Source organism: Mauremys mutica, chromosome 5 (assembly GCF_020497125.1).
Source record: "Mauremys mutica isolate MM-2020 ecotype Southern chromosome 5, ASM2049712v1, whole genome shotgun sequence".
In the NCBI taxonomy this organism is placed as follows: Eukaryota; Metazoa; Chordata; order Testudines; family Geoemydidae; genus Mauremys; species Mauremys mutica.
In genome coordinates this window covers 15,365,721-15,387,138 of record NC_059076.1, presented here as the reverse complement: position 1 = coordinate 15,387,138, position 21,418 = coordinate 15,365,721, and the positions used below count along the sequence as shown (strand labels likewise).

The window sequence follows — 21,418 nt, the reverse complement described above, 5'->3', positions numbered from 1 at the left end:
GTTTTCTTTGGAGTAATGTGGCCCTCGCCGCTTTACGAGTTGTGCAGGCCTGTTCTAGAGGGAACTCACCTCTTGCCTGGCTGTGAAGCTTGTTTGCTTCTGTCTCCTCCTCTTTCCGTGTTTTCTCTTCATTCTTCCTGTTCCCCTCCTCTGCTTCCCTTGCCCTTGCTGTTCTGTCTCACACACATCATCCCTGCCCTGCCTGTCCCTCTCCCATCCCCGTTGGTCTCCACACTCTCCATATCTGCTTCTCACCACCTTCTGCCCATTCCCCCATCTCTGATCGTCCCTAGCTAGGTCCTCCGTCTCCTTCTCCCAGGCCAGGCTTGTTCTCTCCTCCAGTCCACTCTGCCTTGGTTCTCCCAACCCTTCTCACTTGTGCTACTAACCTGCTCCGTTCTCTGCCCTGCCCCCCCCCCAATATGTGCTCTTTCCCCATCACACAAGAGCTCTGCACATGTGTCACCTTCCTGTTAACTGTGTGCTGCTTTTTGTGCTGCCTGAGAGCAGAGCAAGGTGAGGAGCTCTTCCCGGAGCCTCATGAAATACCCTGGGTGGTGCTGCTCCTACATGGCAAGACACCCTACTTAACGCAGACAGGCTCTTCTTGTTACCTGTCCACTTCACAGCTGACTGTCACGGCACCTCTGCATGCCCTAGCAAAGGATCAGTCCTGGGGCCAGAGGGGTGGAAAGAGGAGACAATCTTCACTATGAAGTGGGGAACAGGATCTGAGAGGAACCAACAACATTTTTTTATGATGGACACCTACATTTATTTATTGTCTTTCCATTTGTCCCAGGAGGCAGATACCCTGTCCTTCCCCCAGCTTCCCTCACGCCTGCTGGAATCTGATCTTGTGGGTTTTCTACTCCAAAGGCATTTGTGTACATTTTCGTTATACATCAGAGGTGAAATCTTGCCCTACTGAAGCAAATGGCAAAATCCAGGGCTTAGGGCCTGGATTCCAACCCATGAGGGCTCTGTGGTGCCAGAAAGGTGGTCTTTTTATTTTTTACTCCATGTTTCCATGGCACCTACCATAATGGGGCCTTTGACTATGGTTTCAAGGTGCTACCGCAATGATAATAATACTAATGATTAATAATTAATAATAAGAGCTTTCAGATAAGGAACCTTCAAATCATTTGAGACTCACTCATCTCAAGGTAACACAGGTTCACGCCTCGGGTTAGACACTGTCCACAAAATTAAATAGAAACCACAACTGAGTGCTCATCCTGAAAGAGTAAACTCCTTCCAGGGTGAGAGCTGCATGACACAAGAAAATTATCTGCACAACATCTAGAGTCCAAAATTGGGATTAGCTCATGGCTAGACTCTTCCACTATATAAGTAGAGGCCTCAATGTATGCATATGCGTGATTACACAGCCAGGAGATGGTGAAATATGAGAGTGACTGAGTGGTTCAGTGCCTATTAAAGCAGTGAGCAGCAGTGAATACGTTAATCTATTGTATCGGTAAAATTGGCACAGCAAAGGTCAATGGATCAGATTTCATGCTCGGACATGCTGAAGTGTCTGAAACAGGGAAGACCACAGGAACGGGAGTAACCGCACAAGCATGCGTCTTCGTAGGGGGGTAGCATGCCAACTGCTCGAAATGATGACACAGAGAGGACAAAATGAATGTTGTAATCGAAGGATAAATGTGCAAGCCACATTTTCCACTTCCCAGCAATTTGTTTCATGTCGCTGTCACACTCTGGATGGGGAATGAAGACATTCTTCTTGGTTTTATTTAGGGCATCAGAAAGCGGCTGTGCAAACTTTGTTCGTCCTTGACACAGGACAAGGTAGGGCCTGTCCCTGCTCCCAGTAAGTGAATGCCGTTGTAGTGGACACTTCGGGTATCCTTAGAAGAATACAGCCAAAAGCAGCGTTGGGCTGGATTTTCAAAACTGCTCAGCTCCCACTTAGATGGTCAGATTTCCAAAAGAGTTCTGCCCTCCCCGGATCCACCAGAGCTACTGGAGAATGGGCACTTTAAACACAAGGGGAGAGCCCAGACTTTCCAAATAGGAGCTGTCATGTGATGACCTCCGTTGAAAAGGTGGCCCATAGCTCTTTGAATACAGGCCATGGATTTTTTTAGCGGTGCCTAAAATTATGATCCTAAATACATATTTAGTTGCCTGTATTAAGTAACTTGGTTTTCAAAATGGCTGAGTGAGCCCCTAGCACCCAGCATTGACTTCAGTTGGCAGCAGAGTTTGCCCAAAGTGCTCTATTTTTTTCAGGTGTGGCGCTGAATGGCAACACTAACAGCATAGTGGATAGGCATCTACTCCAGTCTTCTATTCCTAGAGTTCTCCTCAGCCACTGCACTTCAGCCTCGGTCGGAAGCTTTCATCCTGGCCTATCCACCATTAACAGAGCTGCCATCCCAGGCTCTGGAGACAGAGCAAAAAGCCACGATTTGTCATAACCGTCTATTCCCAAATTTACTCAAACATCTAAAAACCCATCTTCATAATTAAAAACTGGATGGATAGCCCAGTAGCCCCAAGCCCTCTCTTTATCCAGTGATCAGGTCAGCTTCTGCACACTTCTCCTTTTGCTGATCTCAAAAGACCTTCTCTAGGGATGAGAGGACAGTCTCCATGACTAGTCCAGCCTCAGTTCTATTGCAGATACAGTCAATATTGCTGGTGGTCTTTGTGATCTGGGCACCAAGAGGCTATCAGGTGCCCTTTTAATTTCTGCAATTTCATTGGCTAAGTGTGTGAGTGTATTGATGCCATCTGTATGTCAGACCTGCTCAAGTGAGCGTAACTATGTCACTCGCTCATGACTGCAACCCCAGAAGTCCTAATCCATAGGATGAACACCACAGGTGACCAACATTCTTCTTTAGCTACCAGAGGCAGGGACTTTGTGGTGCTGAAGTCAAAGTTCCTGGCTTCAGTCTGGGATACGGCGTGTGTGTCGTTTAGCTGATGCCGGCAAGGTCTGTTGTTTGCAGCCACACAGCTTATTGCAGCCCCTTCTATAGTGTTCTCTCCCTTGCGGTGGTTACACCACTGCTTTCACTGAGGGTCTTAGCCATGGTCTACACTGCGGGGTTAGGTCGAATTTAGCCAGGTTAGGTCGATTTAAAAATGACTGTGTCCACACAACCAACCCCGATCCGTCGACCTAAAGGGCTCTTTAAATCAACTTCTGTACTCCTCCCCGACAAGGGGAGTAGTGCTAAAACTGACCTTACTGGGTCGAATTTGGGGTAGTGCGGATGCAAATCAATGGTATTGGTCTCCGGGAGCTTTCCCAGGGTGCTCCATTGTGACCGCTCTGGACAGCACTTTGAACTCCGATGCACTAGCCAGGTACACAGGAAAAGCCCCGGGAACTTTTGAATTTCATTTCCTGTTTGGTCAGCGTGGCGAGCTCAGAGCACTCAGAAGCACAGGTGACCATGCAGTCCCCCCAGAATCGTAGAGTGTAGAATCAGCAAAGAGTCCTGTGACACCTTATAGACTAACAGCTGAGCTGATGGTGTAAGGATTAAACAAAGTCTGTGAATGGCTTGCCAACTACAAAACCAGTTTCTCCTCCCTTGGTTTTCACACCTCAGCTGCTAGAACAGGGCCTCATCCTCCCTGATTGATCTAACCTCATTATCTCTAGCTTGCTTCTTGCTTGCATATATATATATATATATATATATATATACCTGCCCCTGGAAATTTCCACTACATGCATTCGACGAAGTGGGTATTCACCCACAAAAGCTCATGCTCCAATACGTTTGTTAGTCTGTAAGGTGCCATAGGACTCTTTGCTGCTTTTACAGATCCAGACTAACATGGCTACCCCTGTGATACAGAGCACAGAATGTTTCTACACTCCCCCTATCATCTGCATCCCTGAGGTTATCGCAGATTAGAAGATGAAAAAAACCACACTCACGATGACATGTTTTCCGAGCTCATGCAGCCCTCCCGCACTGATAGGGCTCAGCTTAATGCATGGAGGCATTCAGTGGCAGAGGCCAAGAAAGAATGAAGTGAGCACAAAGAGCGGAGGCAGGACATGATGCTGAGGCTAATGGGGGAGCAAACGGACATGATGAAGTGTCTGTTGGAGCTGCAGGAAAGCCAACAAGAGCACAGACCCCTGCTGCATCCACTGTCTAATCGCCTACCCTCCTCCCCATGTTCCATAGCCTCATCTCCCAGATGCCCAAGAACGCAGAGTTGTGGTGGGGGAGGCTCTGGGCACCCAGCCACTCCACTGCAGAGGATGGACCCAGCAACAGCAGGCTGTCATTCAAACAGTTTGATTTTTAGTGTGGCTACAATAAGCAATGTGGCCTTGTCCTTCCCTCCTCCCCCACCTGACCCAGGCTACCTTGTCCGTTATCTCATTTTTTTTAATTAATAAAGAAAGAATGCTTGGTTTCAAAACAATAGTTACTTTATTTCAAAGGGAGAAAAGTGGTTGGCTTACAGGGAATTAAAGGGGGCAGGTTTGCATCAAGGAGAAACACACACAACTGTCACACTGAAGCCTGGCCAGTCATGAAACTAGTTTTCAAAGCCTCTCTGATGCGCAGAGCACCTTGCTGTGCTCTTCTAATCGCCCTAGTGTCTGGCTGCTCAAAATCGGATGCCAGGTGATTTGCTCAACCTCTCTCCACAGGTATTACGGAGCACACAGCAAGCAGCAATAACAATGGGAATGTTGGTTCACTGAGGTCTGACCAACAGCGCCAGCGAGCTTTTAAACCTCCAAAGGCACATTCTACCACCATTCTGCACTTGCTCAGCCTATAGTTGAACTGCTCCTTACTACTGTCCAGGCTTCATGAACGGATCCCCTGAGCTGGTCGCTGGGGAGCAGGAGAGCAGAGTTGTAGCAGAAGCAGTGCACAAGGATGGTTAGCAGATCTACTGCACCGTCTGCTGCCAGCAGCACCCAGGAGGACCTGAACGGATCCCCCAAGCTTGTCGCTGGGGAGCAGGAGAGCAGAGTTGCGGCGGAAGCGGTGGAGCCGTACACCATGCCCTGGAGGTTGCTAGGAGCTGGCCAGGGAAGACGTTCCCAGAACCCCCTACCAAGCTACATGTCCAACGAGGACAGTTAGCAGTCCTACTTCACCGTCTGCTGCAAAGGCAAGGAGCTGCTGCTGTGTAGCAATGCCAGCTGCTGAAGGTGCTTCTGTGTCGAATGCTTGGAGGTCCGGATAGGGCAAGGTACCTTGGCCAAGGCAAAAGAGCAAGAGCCCTGGACCTGTTACATGTGTCAACCACAGAAGTGCTATGGCGTGTTACAGCGCCGAGCAGACTGGAATGTTTGGCTGCAAGACTTCCTCACCAGCGACAAAGGACAGGAATATGATGCACCTAAAATCTAAGAAGGCCCGCACATTTCCCAGAGTCACTACCCTTGATAACAGGGCGTCAGTGATTGCATTGGCTACTTGGATCACAGCAGCCCCCACAGTAGACTTGCCCACAGCAGCAGAGGTGACGGTGAGCTGAGCGGGCTCCATGCTTGCCGTGGTATGGCATCTGCACGGGTAACCCAGGAAAAAAGGCACAAAACAATTGTCTGCCGTTGCTTTCATGGAGGGAGGGGCAACTGACAACATGTACCCAAAACCACCCGCAACAATGTTTTTGCCCCATCAGGCATTGAGAGCTTAACCCAGAATTCCAATGGGCGGCGGAGACTGCGGGAACTGTGGGATAGCTACCCACAGTGCACCGCTCCGTAAGTCGATGTTAGCCATGGTAGTGAGGATGCACTCCGCCGACTTAATGCGCTTAGTGTGGACATACACAATCGACTGTATAAAATTGATTTCTAAAAATCGACTTCTATAAAATCGACCTAATACTGTAGTGTAGACATATCCTCAGTCTTGTTTCACAGGCTGATACCTAAAATGGTTTCCATGTTCTCCTGTTGCATCCATCATCTCTTGCTGATGGGCAGAACTGCCTGCAAAGTGTCTGTCCTCTACTGTTCAGTTCATCTTTCCTTGGCCAATGTGTTCAAGAATAGAGAGATACAGTGTATGCTCCTCTCCTCCTCCAGTGTAGGGACTTTCTGAGGGAGATGACTCTTACAATCTGACTATTAATTATTTGTATTGAGGTGATGCCTAGGAACCCCAATCCTGGACCAGCACCCCATTGTGCCAGGTTGTGTACAGACACACAACAAGAAGACAATTACTGCTCCAAAGATTTTACGTAATCTGTTCCCCTAATTCATTAGTGTCAAACACCTATGTACAGTACTGCGGAACAGTGAACACCGTGGCATTGCCAAACAGTGATGTAATGAACGCAGACTGCTAGAATAGCTTGTCTATAGGCCACAGTTCCTGTTGGGACAGTCAAATGTCTGGCTGCCCTGAGTGTATGAACAAATGATTCAGGAGACAATCCCATGGGCACTGCTAATTGGATTCTAAAACGATTGAACTTTACATAATGCAAAACAACCCCCTCAAGTCAGAAGCCCTGGGAGGCTGCTTGACCCACTTTATGAAACCACCCTGTAATTTGGCACAACTGGTGGTTTGCTCAGGAGAGAGTCAGCCTGAAGAGCAGGTGTGTTGCATGCCAGGGCTGAGATGCGTAAGCAGAGTTTGCCCCTCCTTTATTCAGATTGGATCTGGCCAAAGCCAGTTCTGTTAACAACCTCGCTGATATGGAGGAGTCAGAGTCATTTAGAGAAAAAATATTTGTGGCCCAGGGAGGGAAAGTATTGCTCTGCTGATCTGGGTGCAGCATTAGAAGTGTTTGCGTCAGAGAGAACGGAATCAGGGGCGTAGGTGGGAGAGTTGGAATTGCAGGTGAGTTTCCGGGCCTTCTGAGACAGCGGGGATCTGATTCTGATCTCACTTCTGAACTCCACTCCCTTTGATGTACCCCACTGGTGAAACTGAGAGCACACTTAGACCACCTGTGGTTTCACTCACCTTAAATTCCCTTGGATTCAGGCTTTCCCAGGCCTTTATCTCCCTCTCTCCACTGAATAGGACCAGACCCAGGCTTCCTCTGTGCCTTTCCAATGTAGGTGATCCGTTCAGTTGAAGAACAGTGAGGCGCTACCTTGTAATGTGCCTTCCCCTACTTCTCTAAAGAAAAGGCTCATCCAATCAGGATTTGAGCTGGAAATTATTTTGACTTATGCAAGAATTCTCTTTTTTCCCCCTTTCCATATAAGATAAATCGTTGTGCTAACTCGTAATTTAATCTGGGGACATGTTTTGAGATGGAGCGGTTACTAACGATACTTTTAATATTTATTTCAGAGACAGAAGGTTATTTCTTTTTGATGCTTATAACCAAATTTAGCTTCCTGAGGAGGTGAATATTCCTATGAATTTAGCTGCTGATAAGTATCAACTGCCCAAGCCATTTTGTTTCACTTGAAATGGAACTTAAGCAACATAGAGCCCAACCGAGCCACCACTGAGCGCAGAATTCCCAGTGAGCTGATACAAGGTTCAGTCTAAACACTCCGGCCCATAACTCCATCCCAATGCAAATTTAGACAGTGTAGCTGAGCCCTTGGGCAAATTCACAGGATTTAATTGCATGCATAATTTACAGGATTTAATTGCATGCATAATTTAAGACCAAGATGTGTAATATATGCTAATGAATGGAAATAAAGGCCAGGTACATTTTAGAAAACATTTATTTCTTTTAAAAAACTAAATAAACCTATTAGGCGCATACAATGGAAATTCCAGAATCAAAAGGTCCATTTAATCCCCAGAACATGCCTGGAACAATCTTTTGTTATATTTATGCTCTGGTGCAATTTTTAAAAGGGAGCAAATTATCTGACTTGGTGAATTCTTCTTAGAAGGTGAATAGATTTCTTCCATAGTTTGTAAGCATCGCTGTTATAGTCTAGTGCTTAAAATGCAAGACACAATACAAAATGTGTGCAACATAGGGGCCTTGCCCTACAGAGTTTACAGATGGAAATCAGGTGATATAACTAGGACAAGAATTCAAGGGCAGGAAGAAGAGGCGATTCAGAAATGGCATTATGGCCATTCAAATTCTGTTGTTTTTTTTAATTGTACCAACTGAAGTCCTTGTCATGCTGTGTGGAGTGACTCAGAACCGCGAGTGCCTGCCTCAGGGCAGACTGGCAAAAGCAGGGCGGACACCCCAACCTGGGGGTATGTTCTGTAATTAGGTTCCCCTAACCCAGTAACAAATGTGAACTCCCAAAGTACCACAGCAGTCTTAGAATGGAGTCACAGACAGTCTCCTTATTGAAGTGTCTGTCTTGCTACCCAGGCAAGCCGTGCTGTGTGATCAATGGTCACTTACACCAAAAATCACAAAATATTTCACATAACACCAGTCCCAAGAGATCAGTCACTCATCCAGCTCGAGTTGCATCCTAGTCTCACACCAAAGCCAATGCAGGGAGCTAATTCTGTAGTAGGTTAACTAAAGGGTGATGAGAGTTATTGAGAGGTTACAAATATATGTACGGGTGAATCACAGGCTATAATTTCAAATTGGAGCAGAGATGTTGTGATCTGCCATTTTCTCAGAAGTCTTTTAGGGCCACCCAGGATAACTCTGGGGATCTCCATCTTCTCGTTCAGCTGTTCTGCCCTATTAGAATACAAACAGTCCAAGGAGGAAGAACTTTTCCTTGTGTCCGTACTTATAGCTTCTTCTCACAGCAAAACAAACAGACAGTTTGGCTATCCACATGGGCTCTTTCTTTGCTGGCAGAGAGAGAGGAGTGCATTTAGTCTTTGATCTCTGATCACGCACAATGACCACGTGCTTTGAAATGCGCGAGAATTAGCACTTTCCTATTAAAGTTCTTCATTTGCATTCCACAAGGTTTTTTTCTCATGTGATGGGTTTTTTAGTTAGAAAGGGGAGATATACAATGGACATGTTTGCCATTCCATTATAACAGGATACACCGAAGTGAAAATAATGCAAGTAGCATCCCATTAGTTTTCACGAAGTTTGAATGCCAAATATGTTCATGTACATTTAACAATGCATTTATACCATTCTTATACATTTAACTTATTGGTCTGGCTTCCATCTGCATTTGTCAGTTCTCAGCTGACTCGGCCCTGGCCATAGCCAGCACTTGGCTTTCCAGCGTCACAGTCCTAATGACTATGTCCTCATGGAGAAAGGGATCTGATTCGTCATTTTGGACCAAATCCTAAAGTCCTTACTCGTCTCCATGTCAGTTTTGACTAGTAAGGATTGCAACAGCTGGCCTTGATAATATTAGTTTAGATTCCACTTCATTTCAGTGTAGATTTTCTGCCGGGCAGAAACATGAACAAAGACAGGGGAAATTGTGCACATGGAATCCAAAGACAGACTTCCGTCCATAATAAATGAACCATTCATCAGCAGCACAGCATTTTTCATAGACAAATGGACATTGTGCCGTACCTAAATGACGTAACACATCTAAGGTTGCAGGGAGCAATATACACCAGCTCCCTTAAGATTTGAGCATTGGAGATTAGACAAAAGCAATATACACTTGTATGACCAAGTTCAGTACACCAGCTTTTCTCTTGGGGAGGGTGAATTTGAAGCTGATGCAAAGAACAACTGCTGGGTTCACTTTGGGCTCTGTCCAACACCCACCGGAGTCCGGATGAAGCTTCTCCTCTCTCACAGGTTTCCTATATTACAGGGGTTCTCAAACTTTTCTTTTTGCTGGGCCCCTCTTTGAAAATATTTCGGGCTGTGACGACCTCCCAGAAAAAGCGATAGCGAATTGCGCCCATGGGTATGTACAGTATACTCATGCTATTGCCACCCTTCCGGCTGCTCTGCTGCTGGGGCAGTGCTGCCTTCCGAGCAGGGTGGCTGGCAGCTGCTGGCTGGGTGCCCAGCTCTGGAGGCAGTGCCACCGTGTGGTACTGCCACCCTTACTTCTGTGCTGCTGCTGCTGCTGGCAGCGCTGCCTTCAGAGCTGGGCAGCCAGAGAGCAATGGATGCTGGACCTCCCCCTCCCCCCCAGCTCCTCTTTCCCCAGTGACATTGTTATGATCTCACAACCCCCCTACAATAGGCTCGTGACCCCCCCCCTTTGGGTCAGGCCCCCAGTTCGAGAAGCACTGCTACATTAGCTAGGAAAGCTTTTCCCCATCACAGCCAGGAGTGTGTGCAGAACAGAACTGATCAGATGTTTGGGGGATTAGCTATGCAAATCGTCTTCCCTTAGCTGCTCTATGAAACATGAAAATCTAAACGAATTTAGAACAGTTGCAGGGCCGCCCGAGCGAGGCGTGTGTAGGGAAGTGCAGCACGTTTGCCGGCGGAGGTGTCAAGGGGCTGCAGACTGACTCCCCTGCTGAACTAAAACCTCATCCTCCTGCTCCCGGCGGTGCTGGCACACAGCCGCCTTCCACGCCCCGCTCTCCCTCCTCCCCTCACAAGCACTGGGCCACAATCCAGAGGCTTGTATAGAAGGAGAGTTAAATAAGGACACTCAGACTTATATGCGTATGGATCAGCTCATGTTCTCTGATACAAGGCACAAAGCTCATAATCATCCGTGTAGGATCTCAGTCAGTAAGGGCCATGCGGTATCCGCTTTTAGCAGAGCCTGCACGAGTGGGATGGAGGAGCCAGGAAGTCCAATAAGATTCCCCTTGTCGTGTGGCGTGACCAATAGCTGGGACAATACTGCCATAGGCTCCTCTGTCCACGCCTGGCCAATAGCTCCCTGTTTGCAGCGTTGCTGGAGCTGTGTTGGTCCCATGATATTAGAGAGACAAGGCGGTGAGGTTTTTACTGGACCAACTTCCACTAACAGAGACAAGCTTTCAAGCTGCACCGAGCTCTTCTTCTACCTCCCCGGGTGAGAGCAGCACAGGAGCGAGGCCGAAACGATTGCTGCTAGAAGCCTAGTTAATTTTTGGTGCAAACACCCACTCGACTAGCCAGCAGCACACAGCAGCTGCTCCAGTGCTCTACACTTGACCCGTCCCCATGGAGTTCCCATATCAGCCAAGGGTCTCTTAACAGAAGAGATGGGGACCACTCTGCATTAGTTCTGCTCCTCTCTTCACATACCCCAGTTATCCATCAGCCTGCGCAACGCCCCGGATTTGACTGCGGTCACTCCTCTATTACGTCAGTGAACCAGGAGTGAGCTGAGATCAGGCCTCTGAAATTCAGCAGCTGGTGAACAAGGCAGCACAAAGCTCACTCTCTTTCATCATCTCATGTTACTGTTTTCTTAGAGCCAGGAAGGAATTAAAACAAGCAGAATAAATCCAATTTACTTGTGGGTTGTTAGTCTGTAAAAACTCTGTAATCTCAGCTAAGATCCTCCCTCACACGCCACACGGGATAAAAGCGTCAGTGCTCCCACATGGGTCTGCAGTTGCCACCGAGTTGATTTTAAGTAGCTGTTCACCACCAGCAAGCCAAGAGACAAACCAGCGAAGCAGCCATGGACAACAAGATCACGTTCTCCCTCCTGCTGCTAACTTTCACAGGGATCTCTCATGGTAAGCCAGTCAAAGTACTTGTAGTCTTTTCCCTTGTTAAATGCCTTTTACAGTATTTGCAGAAAAAAATAGGATTTTAATGTAAAGGTGTATGGAATTACTGAACAGCTTTAAACTCACCACACGCTGTTTAAGATAACAAATCACACAGAACACAGGCAGAGTTTAAGACAATTCCAGCTATGGCTTCACTTCTAATCTCAGACCAGTTTTAAACTGATGGAACGCCACTGACTTTGGTAAGGTGATGCCTGATTTACACAGGTGAAAGTGATATCCGAATCGGACCCTGAATACAGGAACAGTGTAGTGTGCTGCATTTCTGGTACTCCAGATCTTTCCCCTGCTTGAGGTGTCTTTCATAGAATATCAGGGTTGGCAGGGACCACAGGAGGTCATCTAGTCCAACCCCCTGCTCCAAGCAGGACCAATCCCTAGTCTTTGATATCAACCACTCCAGGAGAGACACAGAACCTCAAACTCAGCTGTTGGCTGGTTATTAAAGGGGGGAACTGGTTTGCAAGTCTGTTTCCAGACAGTTATTTCAGCTGATTCACTCCAGTCTTTAGGGTCCTACACTCCGTTCCCTTGTGACGTGTGGTGGTGAGCAAATCAAAGAGGACAGGAAAGCCTCACCGGTGCGGGAAGAGAGAGGAGCAGACACAGAGTGGTCCCCATCTCTTCTGTTAAGGCTCCGGAAGACCCCTGGCTGATATGGGAACTCCATGGGGACGGGTCAAGTGTAGAGCACTGGAGCAGCTGCTGTGTGCTGCTGGCTAGTCGAGTGGGTGTTTGCACCAAAAATTAACTAGGCTTCTAGCAGCAATCGTTTCGGCCTCGCTCCTGTGCTGCTCTCACCCGGGGAGGTAGAAGAAGAGCTCGGTGCAGCTTGAAAGCTTGTCTCTGTTAGTGGAAGTTGGTCCAGTAAAAACCTCACCGCCTTGTCTCTCTAATATCATGGGACCAACACAGCTCCAGCAATGCTGCAAACAGGGAGCTATTGGCCAGGCGTGGACAGAGGAGCCTATGGCAGTATTGTCCCCAAGGGATCTGAAGGGGAACGGGGGCTGGGCAGCACCAGGGAGGAACTAGCACACGGTACGGTAAGAGTTTCCTTCCCTTGCCTCATCAGTGTCCCACTCACCCAGCTCCTCTCTCCTGAGGGGAGCAGCTATTGGTCACGCCACACGACACGGGGAATCTTATGGGCAGGGGCAGCTCTACAAATTTGGCCGCCCCAAGCAGTCATGCCCGGGAGGCGCCCCCGAGCCGCGGGAGCAGCGGACCTCCCGCGGTCATGACTGCAGAGGGTCCGCTGGTCGCGCGGCTCGGCTGGACCTCCCGCAGCTGTGGGCGGTTCGCTGGTCCGGCGGCTCCGGTTGAGCTGCCGCAGTCATGCCTGCGGAAGGTCCAGCCGAGCCGCGGGACCAGCGTCCCCTCCGCAGTCATGCCTGCGGCAGGTCCGCTGCTCCCGGGGCTCCGGTGGACCTCCCGCAGGCATGACTGCGGCAGGTCCGCCGGCCCAGCCTGCCGCCCCCCCGGGAAAGGGCCGCCCCAGGCGGGTGCTTGCCCCGCTGGGCTCTGGAGCCGGCCCTGCTTATGGGACTTCCTGGTTCCTCCCTCCCATTCTTGGCCAGGTCTACAGGGGAGGAGGTGTTGATGTAAGATACGCAACTTCAGCTATGGGAATCCTGTAGCTGAAGTCGAAGTATCTTATTCCGACTTGCCTCCCATCCTCATGGTGCGGGATCAACGTCCGCGGCTCCCGCATTGACTCCATTAGTGCCGCTCGCTCCAGTGGAGTTTCGGAGTCCACGGGGAGCCCAATCAGGGATCGATATAGCGCATCTAGTTGAGACGCGATATATCAATCCCCGATAAATCAATTGTTACCTGCCGATACGGCGGGTAGTCTGGACGTGCAGGCTCTGCTAAGAGCGGGTACCGCATGGCCCTTACTGACTGGGATCCTACACGGATGATTATGAGCTTTGTGCCTTGTATCAGAGAGCATGAGCTGATCCATACGCATATAAGTCTGAGTGTCCTTATTTAACTCTCCTTCTATACAAGCCTCTGGACTGTGGCCCGGTGCTTGTGAGGGGAGGAGGGAGAGCGGGGCGTGGAAGGCGGCTGTGTGCCAGCACCACCGGGAGCAGGAGGATGAGGTTTTAGTTCAGCAGGGGAGTCAGTCTCCAGCCCCTTGACACCTCCGCCTGCAAACGTGCTGCACTTCCCTACACACGCCTCGCTCGGGCGGCCCTGCAATTGCCCGCCACGAGTAACGGGGCAGCTGTGTGAGGGTACGTCTACACTACGGGACTATTCCGAATTTGCATAAACCGGTTTTGTAAAACAGATTTTATAAAATCGAGTGCGCGCGGCCACACTAAGCACATTAATTCGGTGGTGTGCGTCCGCGGTCCGAGGCTAGCGTCGGTTTCTGGAGCGTTGCACTGTGGGTAGCTATTCCCTAGCTATCCCATAGTTCCCGCAGCCTCCCCCGCCCCTTGGAACTTCCGGGTTCTGTCTGGAGAATTTTAAAAAATGATTCTGAATTTCATCTTCTATAACGGAGCGCTGATAGAACGGATTTGCCTGCCCTTACAGCGATCACGTCCGCATGGTCCATGCTGGAGCTCTTTTTTTATTTTGATTTCGGACTGCATCGCCACCCGTGCTGATCGGAGCTCCACGCTAGGCAAACAGGAAATATTCAAAAGTTCGCGGGGCTTTTCCTGTCTACCTGACCACTGCATCCGAGTTCAGATTGCAGTCCAGAGCGGTCAGTGGTGCACTGTGGGATAGCTCCCGGAGGCCAATACCGTCGATCAGCGGCCACACTAACCCTAATCCGATATGTTAATACCGATATTGGCGCTACTCCTCTCGTTAGGGAGGAGTACAGAAACCGGTTTAAAGAGCCCTTTATATCGATATTAAGGGCCTCTTGGTGTGGACGGATTGGGCGTTAAATTGGTTTTACGCTCCTAAAACCGATTTAAACGCCTAGTGTAGACCAGGCTTAAGAGTATGCTTGGTCCTGCGGGCTGTCGGTCACGCTCGTCCTTGGGCTGACAGCTTGTACTCCCCAGCCTCTGTCGCTGCCCTCTCAGCCTTCCCTTCCCTTTGTGTCAAAGACATTTCATTTGTTCAAATGATGGGTGGTTAAAGGTGGCAGAAGTCGTGTATCTTTGTTCATAGGCGCAACATAGAAACAGCTGTGGCTCAGAGCTGTGGTTTGTTGAACCCAGTGCTGGTCTTGGAACTGAAAGACCTGGGGTCAAGTCCCTGCTAGGCCAGAGACTTCTGGGGTCATGTCTGTTACCGGGTCAATTTAAGGCACCCTACAGGAGGCTCAAGGTGTGACGTGGCCAATTTAGGATGCCCTGCCTACACCCTACCAGAGGCTCAAGGTGTGACGTGCCCAATTTAGGATGTCCTGCCTACACCCTACCGGAGGCTCAAGCTGTGACCCAATCAATTTAGGCACCTCCCCCCTTTCCCTTCTGAGGGCTCAGAGCCTAAGGCACCTATCCTTACCCATGGGGCTCAGGAAGAAATCTGGTCAATTTAGGTACCTGCCCTTTCCCTCAGGTGTCTCCAGAACCTTCTCCCAGTGAAAGAGCCTTACACTTGTGCTCTAAACATCTATTTATTAGCAACACACACAGAATACATAGCTCAAGCAAATCTCTTATGCTCACCACTCCCAATTTACAGACAGATTTCACCCAATGGCCAGTCAGGGTTCATCCATCTGGGGGTTCCCGGCGATGCCTCTGCACCTCTCGGTCATGCAGAGAGGCCAGAGTTCCAGCAGCTGGACGTTGAACTGCAGTCGGGAAATGGTTCCCAAAGAGCATTGGTTTTTCATTTATATTATATAGATAAAACTAGCTCCCTCCTTCAAATTTACTAAACCTCTCCCATGATCCCACACTCCTAAATAACAAAAATTGTAACCAATTACACACTGGCACCTATGTGTTCTCTTTCCTTCCCAAGTTCTTTGCATTTTATCTTTCATGCCCAAATTGTAACTTAGTTGTGACCTTCTCTATCTGTGCAGATGATCATCAGAGCTTATCTTACCATTTGTTGAGTCTTGCTGTATCTTCCCTGTTTCCCAGCGTCTTTACAACCTTGGTGGTTATAACTCTCCTTAGGGACATTCCTGAGGAGGGAGTGCTTTATCAGCAGCAGAACATTTCTTTTTTCAGTTTTAGTGGTGAACTAACTCCCTGAGTTTCACCCAAGGCTGGTTTAATATGGGGGGTGGGAGGGTTTGATGAGGTCTCAGGCCTACACTTCAGGCTAGTCTTTCTGTGCCTCAGGTCCCATCTGTACAATGGCGATAATGGGACTGCTCTACTTCACAGGGGTGTTGTGTGGAAAAAGCCATCACAGATGGGGCCAAATAAGTACCTAAGATAGATCGTATCCTGTCCCTGACAGTGTCAGATGCACAAACCCTACAGTTGGCAGATGTAGTAGAATGTGCATCCTAAGAAGGTCTTGTCCTAATCCCCATTAGTGAGAGTGGCTTAAACCCTGCAGCAGGTTTTTCTCCCTTCCACACACTTTTTTGGAGCATTAACTTAGTGAAGTTCCTCACTCAGTGATGCCCCTCACTTTCCTTCCCTCACAGAATCACTTCTGGGCGGAGAGTTGCGGTGTCAGTGTCTCCAGACTGTCCCGGGCTTGGTGTCACCGAAGCTCTTGGTTCATGTGGAAATCATCCCCAAAGGCCCACAGTGCAGCACCATGGAAGTCATGTAAGTTGAAACCACAGGATTTCACAAGCCAGTAGCCATCCGATTGGAGTGCTTGTGAAAGCTGCAAAATTGACAGCATTGGGGAATGGAAACCCTCGCTTTCTCCCCAGAAGACCATTCCCTTACCATTTCTGAGCTATTTGGTTTGCTCATCCATCATTTTAGAAGCTCCACCACAGGCTGGAGTAGTGGGGCACCTGCAGGACAAATACACTGTGGTGGAGGAGGAGTAGGCACCTGACATGCAGAGCTCCTAAACCACACAAGAGCAGAGCCCTGCTCCTGTATAGCTGAGCAGGGCACCTGCCATGTGGCATTTCCCTCTCAGAGGTGCAAGTAGAAATAATTTCTCGCTGGTATGCTGCACTCATGGGAGGGACACAAAGGGGGGGGTGACCTCCCCATGTGACCCCCCATATGACACCTTCCTGCCTACTGCCTGGGGCCCCCACGCTCTCCCTGTCTCCTCCTCGTGATCCACATCTATCCCACATTACCTTGTGGGGGGTGGGGGAGAAGCGCTGTCCTCCTCCCACTGCACCAAAGACTTCTGCTGTACAGACCCCAGGCAGGAGGATTCAGGAGACGCAGCTGCATGGAAGGGCTGGGGCTGGGGGTGGGGGGCGGGCTCCTCCTGTGTCTTTCCAGTACGCTGTATCAGCTATAAATATCTTACTGGTACAGCGTACCAGACCATACCACCGTACTTGCACCGCTGTTCCCTCTGCATAGTTAGAAGCCCTGTATGGCAACCATTTGTTCTTGCAAGCCTTCGATTGTTCACCCTCCAGATTTGGTAGCCCTGAGTGAATCCTCACAGGCCAGGATCAACACAGAGACCCAATCCCTTCGTTGCAGTTCTGAGTCTCCCTCTGGCTCCTTGATAGCACAGCTCCTATGGAGTCACCCTGCCAGAGCCTTCCCTGCTCGCTAGCACTGCCAGGACTTCTCTGCCTACATCCCCACCACGGACAAGCCTTCTGTAGCACAGACGCTCTCTGCTGACAGGCTGATGTAGCCACTGGCTACCACATCCTTCCAACAGAACCCTCACTGGTTGAGGTGGTGAGGGAAACTGTTGATCCAGACCTCACAGCTGGTCACCGGCCCCAGCACATCAAATTCCACATGTGCTACCACAGACAGTGCTACCCAAAGCATTGCCACCCGCACTGCCAAGGTTCATGTAGACACATGTAGGCTGAGGTTTTCTTTTGGTGCATGAAACCAAACCCAAGCAGTTCGCCTTTGTATTCGCCAGTGATTTTAACACAGGGCTATTCGAATTACAGGGTAGCCATACGTCACAGGGCGGAAAGAATCCAACCCAGAGGGAAGCGAAAACAAGCTAACAAAACACACATCTTCCCTTTAAGTCAGCCTCAGGGAAGGAGCAGTGTGAACAGAAGTTCATAAGGTTCAGAGCCCTGGTTCAGGGTTCCCAAAATGAATCAGCAAAACAAAGGTCTGTGGCCTCGGCCAGGCTAGTCCCTGAGAGAGACCACAGCCCATAACAGCCTGCACAGCTTCTAGTCCAACTTCGCTTCCTTTTCCCTGTTAAGTTGCCCAGCCCCAGGGGATCCTTGATTGCTCGTAGGCTTGTTTCAGCTGTAAGCGCCTGACTGTTCCTTAAAGGGGTAGTCCCCTGTGCCCTACCCAGCAAGAGATAGTAAGATTTCAAAACCACTTCTTTCATAGCCGTGATCAAGCAAAACGTCAAGAGCCACAGGTTACCCCTTGAGCTCTAGCAGAGCTCTCCTTGTAGTCGATGGGAACTGCCTGAATTTATTTTGGGAAGTATCTGACCCTTAGGGGGGTATTTTTTTAGAGATGAATGGATACACCAAAGGAAAGGCCATAGCTAAGTAGACGTTCATTAGATATAATTTACACAGCTGGAATGCAAAATGATTTTTTAAAAATTGTACAGGTTTAGGGCCAGATTTTCAAAGTCAGGCGTGCACCAGTATTGGCACCGTACATTAGCACATAATGAACATCCATTCCCGTGAGGGACTTTTTTATATATTAAAGTATAAGGGCCTCCTTGTGCTCTCACTTACCCCGGTGCAAAGCAGGAGTAACAGCACTAAAGTCGCTGGAGTTACACTGGTGAATAATTGGAGCCAATGAGATCGGAATCAGTCTCTACGTGTCATTCAGTCCAAGTTTCACATGAAAAAAGTGTACATTTTCAAAGGGAGCGTATTGACAATTAACTACTAGGGCCAAATTTGGCACTCAGCTCCGGCTGTGCCACTCCGGTCACACCACTGGCAGGTGGAAGAGTCAGGGCCGGTGCAACCATTTACGCGACCTACGTGGTTGCCTAGGGTGCTAAGATTTGGGGGGACGCCATTTTCTTCGGCAGTGACCGTGGCGGCCAGATCATCGGTCGCCCCAGTCGCCGCCAGCATTTAGGCGGAGGGAGCTGGGGCAGGGGAGCACGGGGAGGGCCGCCTGCAGCAAGTAAGGGGGGGGTCATGTTTGGGAGGGGCGTGCTCAGAGTGCTCGTGCGCAGAGCAGGGGTGAGCTGAGGTGGGGGGGGCGCCTCAGGGCGGAGGGGGGGGAGCTGCCACGGGGTGGGGGACTCAGGGCAGGGGCGCCGGGGAGGGAGGGGGGCGCAAGGTGGAAGTTTCGCGTAGGGCACGAAACATCCTTGCACCGGCCCTGGGAAGAGTACGAGTGAGAGCAGAAGTTAGCCTAGAGGCTGCTATTTTTTCTAGACTCTCTCAAAGTGTTAAGATTATTTTAAACAAATTGTTCAACCCCTTCCAGTGCGACACTGAAGACGAGCCAGCAAATCTGTTTGGATCCCCAGGCCAAATGGGTGAAGATGATCATTAACAGGATTTTACGCAGGTAGCTGTCAAAATGATCTTGTTACTGGAACTATTCTGCCAAAGGGCAGGTTGCCACAGATCTTCTGAAGAGAAATAATCCCCAGATTCCTTTCAGTGTAAACGCTTCTGTGATCTTCAGTGCTCATTATCTGAAGGCCCATTTGAGCAATACAATGCCAGGAATCTAGAAAGCTGGGGATTAGCAGAAGTCTTTGAATACAGCAGAAACAGGGCACATCCATAAATCTTAAAAATATCCCAGCGATATGCAGCATGTTAGCAATGTACATGGTTAGTGTTCTGCTGTGCCATGGGAGAGACCCAGGCTGAAGGCTTGGGCTCTGGTCTCTCCTAAATTAACAGGAGCTGACGCACCGCAAAGGGAGAGCCTCGCATTCCTCTGCTGTATATTGTCTGGCCTGCCTCAGAGACTTGGCCAAAGAAAGGTCCCTAGGACAAGGCTTTACTTGTGTGTGGGTGTGAATAACAGGCATGAGAGCTAATTAATATATCTGGTTGTGCAAGCTGTATTTAGAATTGTTTCTGACAACTTCTCATTCGCACAAGCAAAAATGTACTCAAGTTCTGCCAAGCAGTCAGTAAGAACCGGAAGACAATATTTCCTCCACGTAATCAAAATCTGTTTGCTAGCCATGGCATTTTGGCGGTATTGAAGTACTGCAGAAAGGGATCTGGGGGTCAGATTGATCCCCAAGCTAGGTATGAGTCAGCAGTGTAACACTGTTGCCAAAAAAAAAAAAAGTGAACATCGTTCTGGGATGTATTAGCAGCAGTGTTGTAAGCAAGACACGAGAAGTAATTCTTCCGCTCTACTCCGTGCTGATTAGGCCTCAACTGGAGTATTGTGTCCAGTTCTGGGTGCCACATTCCAGGAAGGATGTGGACAAACTGGAGAAAGTCCAGAGAAGAGCAACAAAAATAATTAAAGGTCTAGAAAACATGACCTATGAGGGAAGATTGAAAGAATTGGGTTTGTTTAGTCTGGAGAAGAGAAGACTGAGAAGGGACATAACAGTCTTCAAGTACACAAAAGGTTGTTACAAGGAGGAGGGAGAAAAAATGTTCTTCTTAACCTCTGAGGATAGAACAAGAAGCAATGGGCTTAAACTGTAGCAAGGGAGGTTTAGTTTGGACTTTAGGAAAAACTTCCTAACTGTCAGGGTGGTTAAGCACTGGAATAAATTGTCTAGGGAGGTTGTGGAATCTCCATCATTGGAGGTTTTTAAGAGCAGGTTAGACAAACACCTGGCAGGGATGGTCTAGACTCTAGATCAGGGGTAGGCAACCTATGGCACGTGTGCCGAAGGCGGCACGGGAGCTGATTTTCAGTGGCACTCACACTGCCTAGGTCCTGGCCACCGGTCCGGGGGCCTCTGCATTTTAATTTACTTTTAAATGAAGCTTCTTAAACATTTTTAAAACCTTATTTACTTTACACACACCAATAGTTTAGTTATATATTATAGACTTCTACAAAGAGACCTTCTAAACAGGTTAAAATGTATGACTGGCACGTGAAACCTTAAATTAGAGTGAATAAATGAAGACTCGGCACAGCACTTCTGAAAGGTTGCCGACCCCTGGTCTAGATAATACTTAGTCTTGCCATGAATGCAGGGGACTGGACTAGATGACCTCTTGAGGTCCCTTCCAGCCCTGTGATTCTATGCACTCTCTGTATTGTATATGTCGTGATTTGTTGCAATGTTTGCATTACAGCTCATCCGGCAGGCCGCGCAAATAGGAAAAGCAGAGATAATGCCTATAACCCCTTGCGGAATTCTCAGCCCTGAGGTAGCTCCAAGGGCCAGGCTGTTCATCATTTGTTTTACTCTTTCATTCTCTGTCTGCACTGACACAGCCCATATACAGACTGTTAGTTTGAGAAAGGAAGCTGCCGGAGTAAATATACCGTCGCACTACCAGGAGACCTGTGAGTTTTATGGCATGATCGTGCTGCGCGCTTTACTGTGGAGGCGTTTGGGGCTGAATCCTGGGCTCAGTTCAGTCAACAGGAAACACTCTCATTGATTTCAAAGTGTCAAGGATTTGGCTCTGATTGAATTGGCCTTTACAGCAATGCCATCTGCGAGTCTCTCGTTGAAACGCTGGGCAGTGTCACATTTATTCGTGCAAGAGGGCTGTGATAATCACAGAAAAAAGAATGAAGCAAAAGTATACGTTGGAGTGTCCCAGAATGCAAAAAAGAGTTTGTGTCTATTGATACAATACCGTTAGTAGCAAGAAGCAATGTCAT

The 21,418-nt window shown here is 48.9% G+C and overlaps 2 protein-coding genes across 5 annotated transcripts in view; one reads left to right on the top strand and one right to left on the bottom strand.

The window, feature by feature from the left end:
- LOC123371138 (growth-regulated alpha protein-like) overlaps window positions 1-21,418 on the bottom strand; it is an 886,915-nt gene that overhangs the window by 112,502 nt on the left and 752,995 nt on the right. The window lies entirely within an intron of this gene.
- Window positions 11,396-20,996, top strand: LOC123371143 (alveolar macrophage chemotactic factor-like). The gene is made up of 4 exons (XM_045018415.1): window positions 11,396-11,519; window positions 16,171-16,297; window positions 19,076-19,159; window positions 20,881-20,996. The coding sequence occupies exons 1-4, from the start codon at window positions 11,462-11,464 to the stop codon at window positions 20,903-20,905; spliced, it is 294 nt and encodes a 97-aa protein (XP_044874350.1). The 5' UTR covers window positions 11,396-11,461; the 3' UTR covers window positions 20,906-20,996.

Bases quoted from the DNA above. Each gene is read 5' to 3' on its own strand.
- LOC123371143 (XM_045018415.1), top strand. From the start codon at position 11,462: ATGGACAACAAGATCACGTTCTCCCTCCTGCTGCTAACTTTCACAGGG. The intron at 11,520-16,170 runs GTAAGCCAGTCA...CTTCCCTCACAG, and splicing joins TTTCACAGGGATCTCTCATG to AATCACTTCTGGGCGGAGAG. The intron at 16,298-19,075 runs GTAAGTTGAAAC...AACCCCTTCCAG, and splicing joins TGCAGCACCATGGAAGTCAT to TGCGACACTGAAGACGAGCC.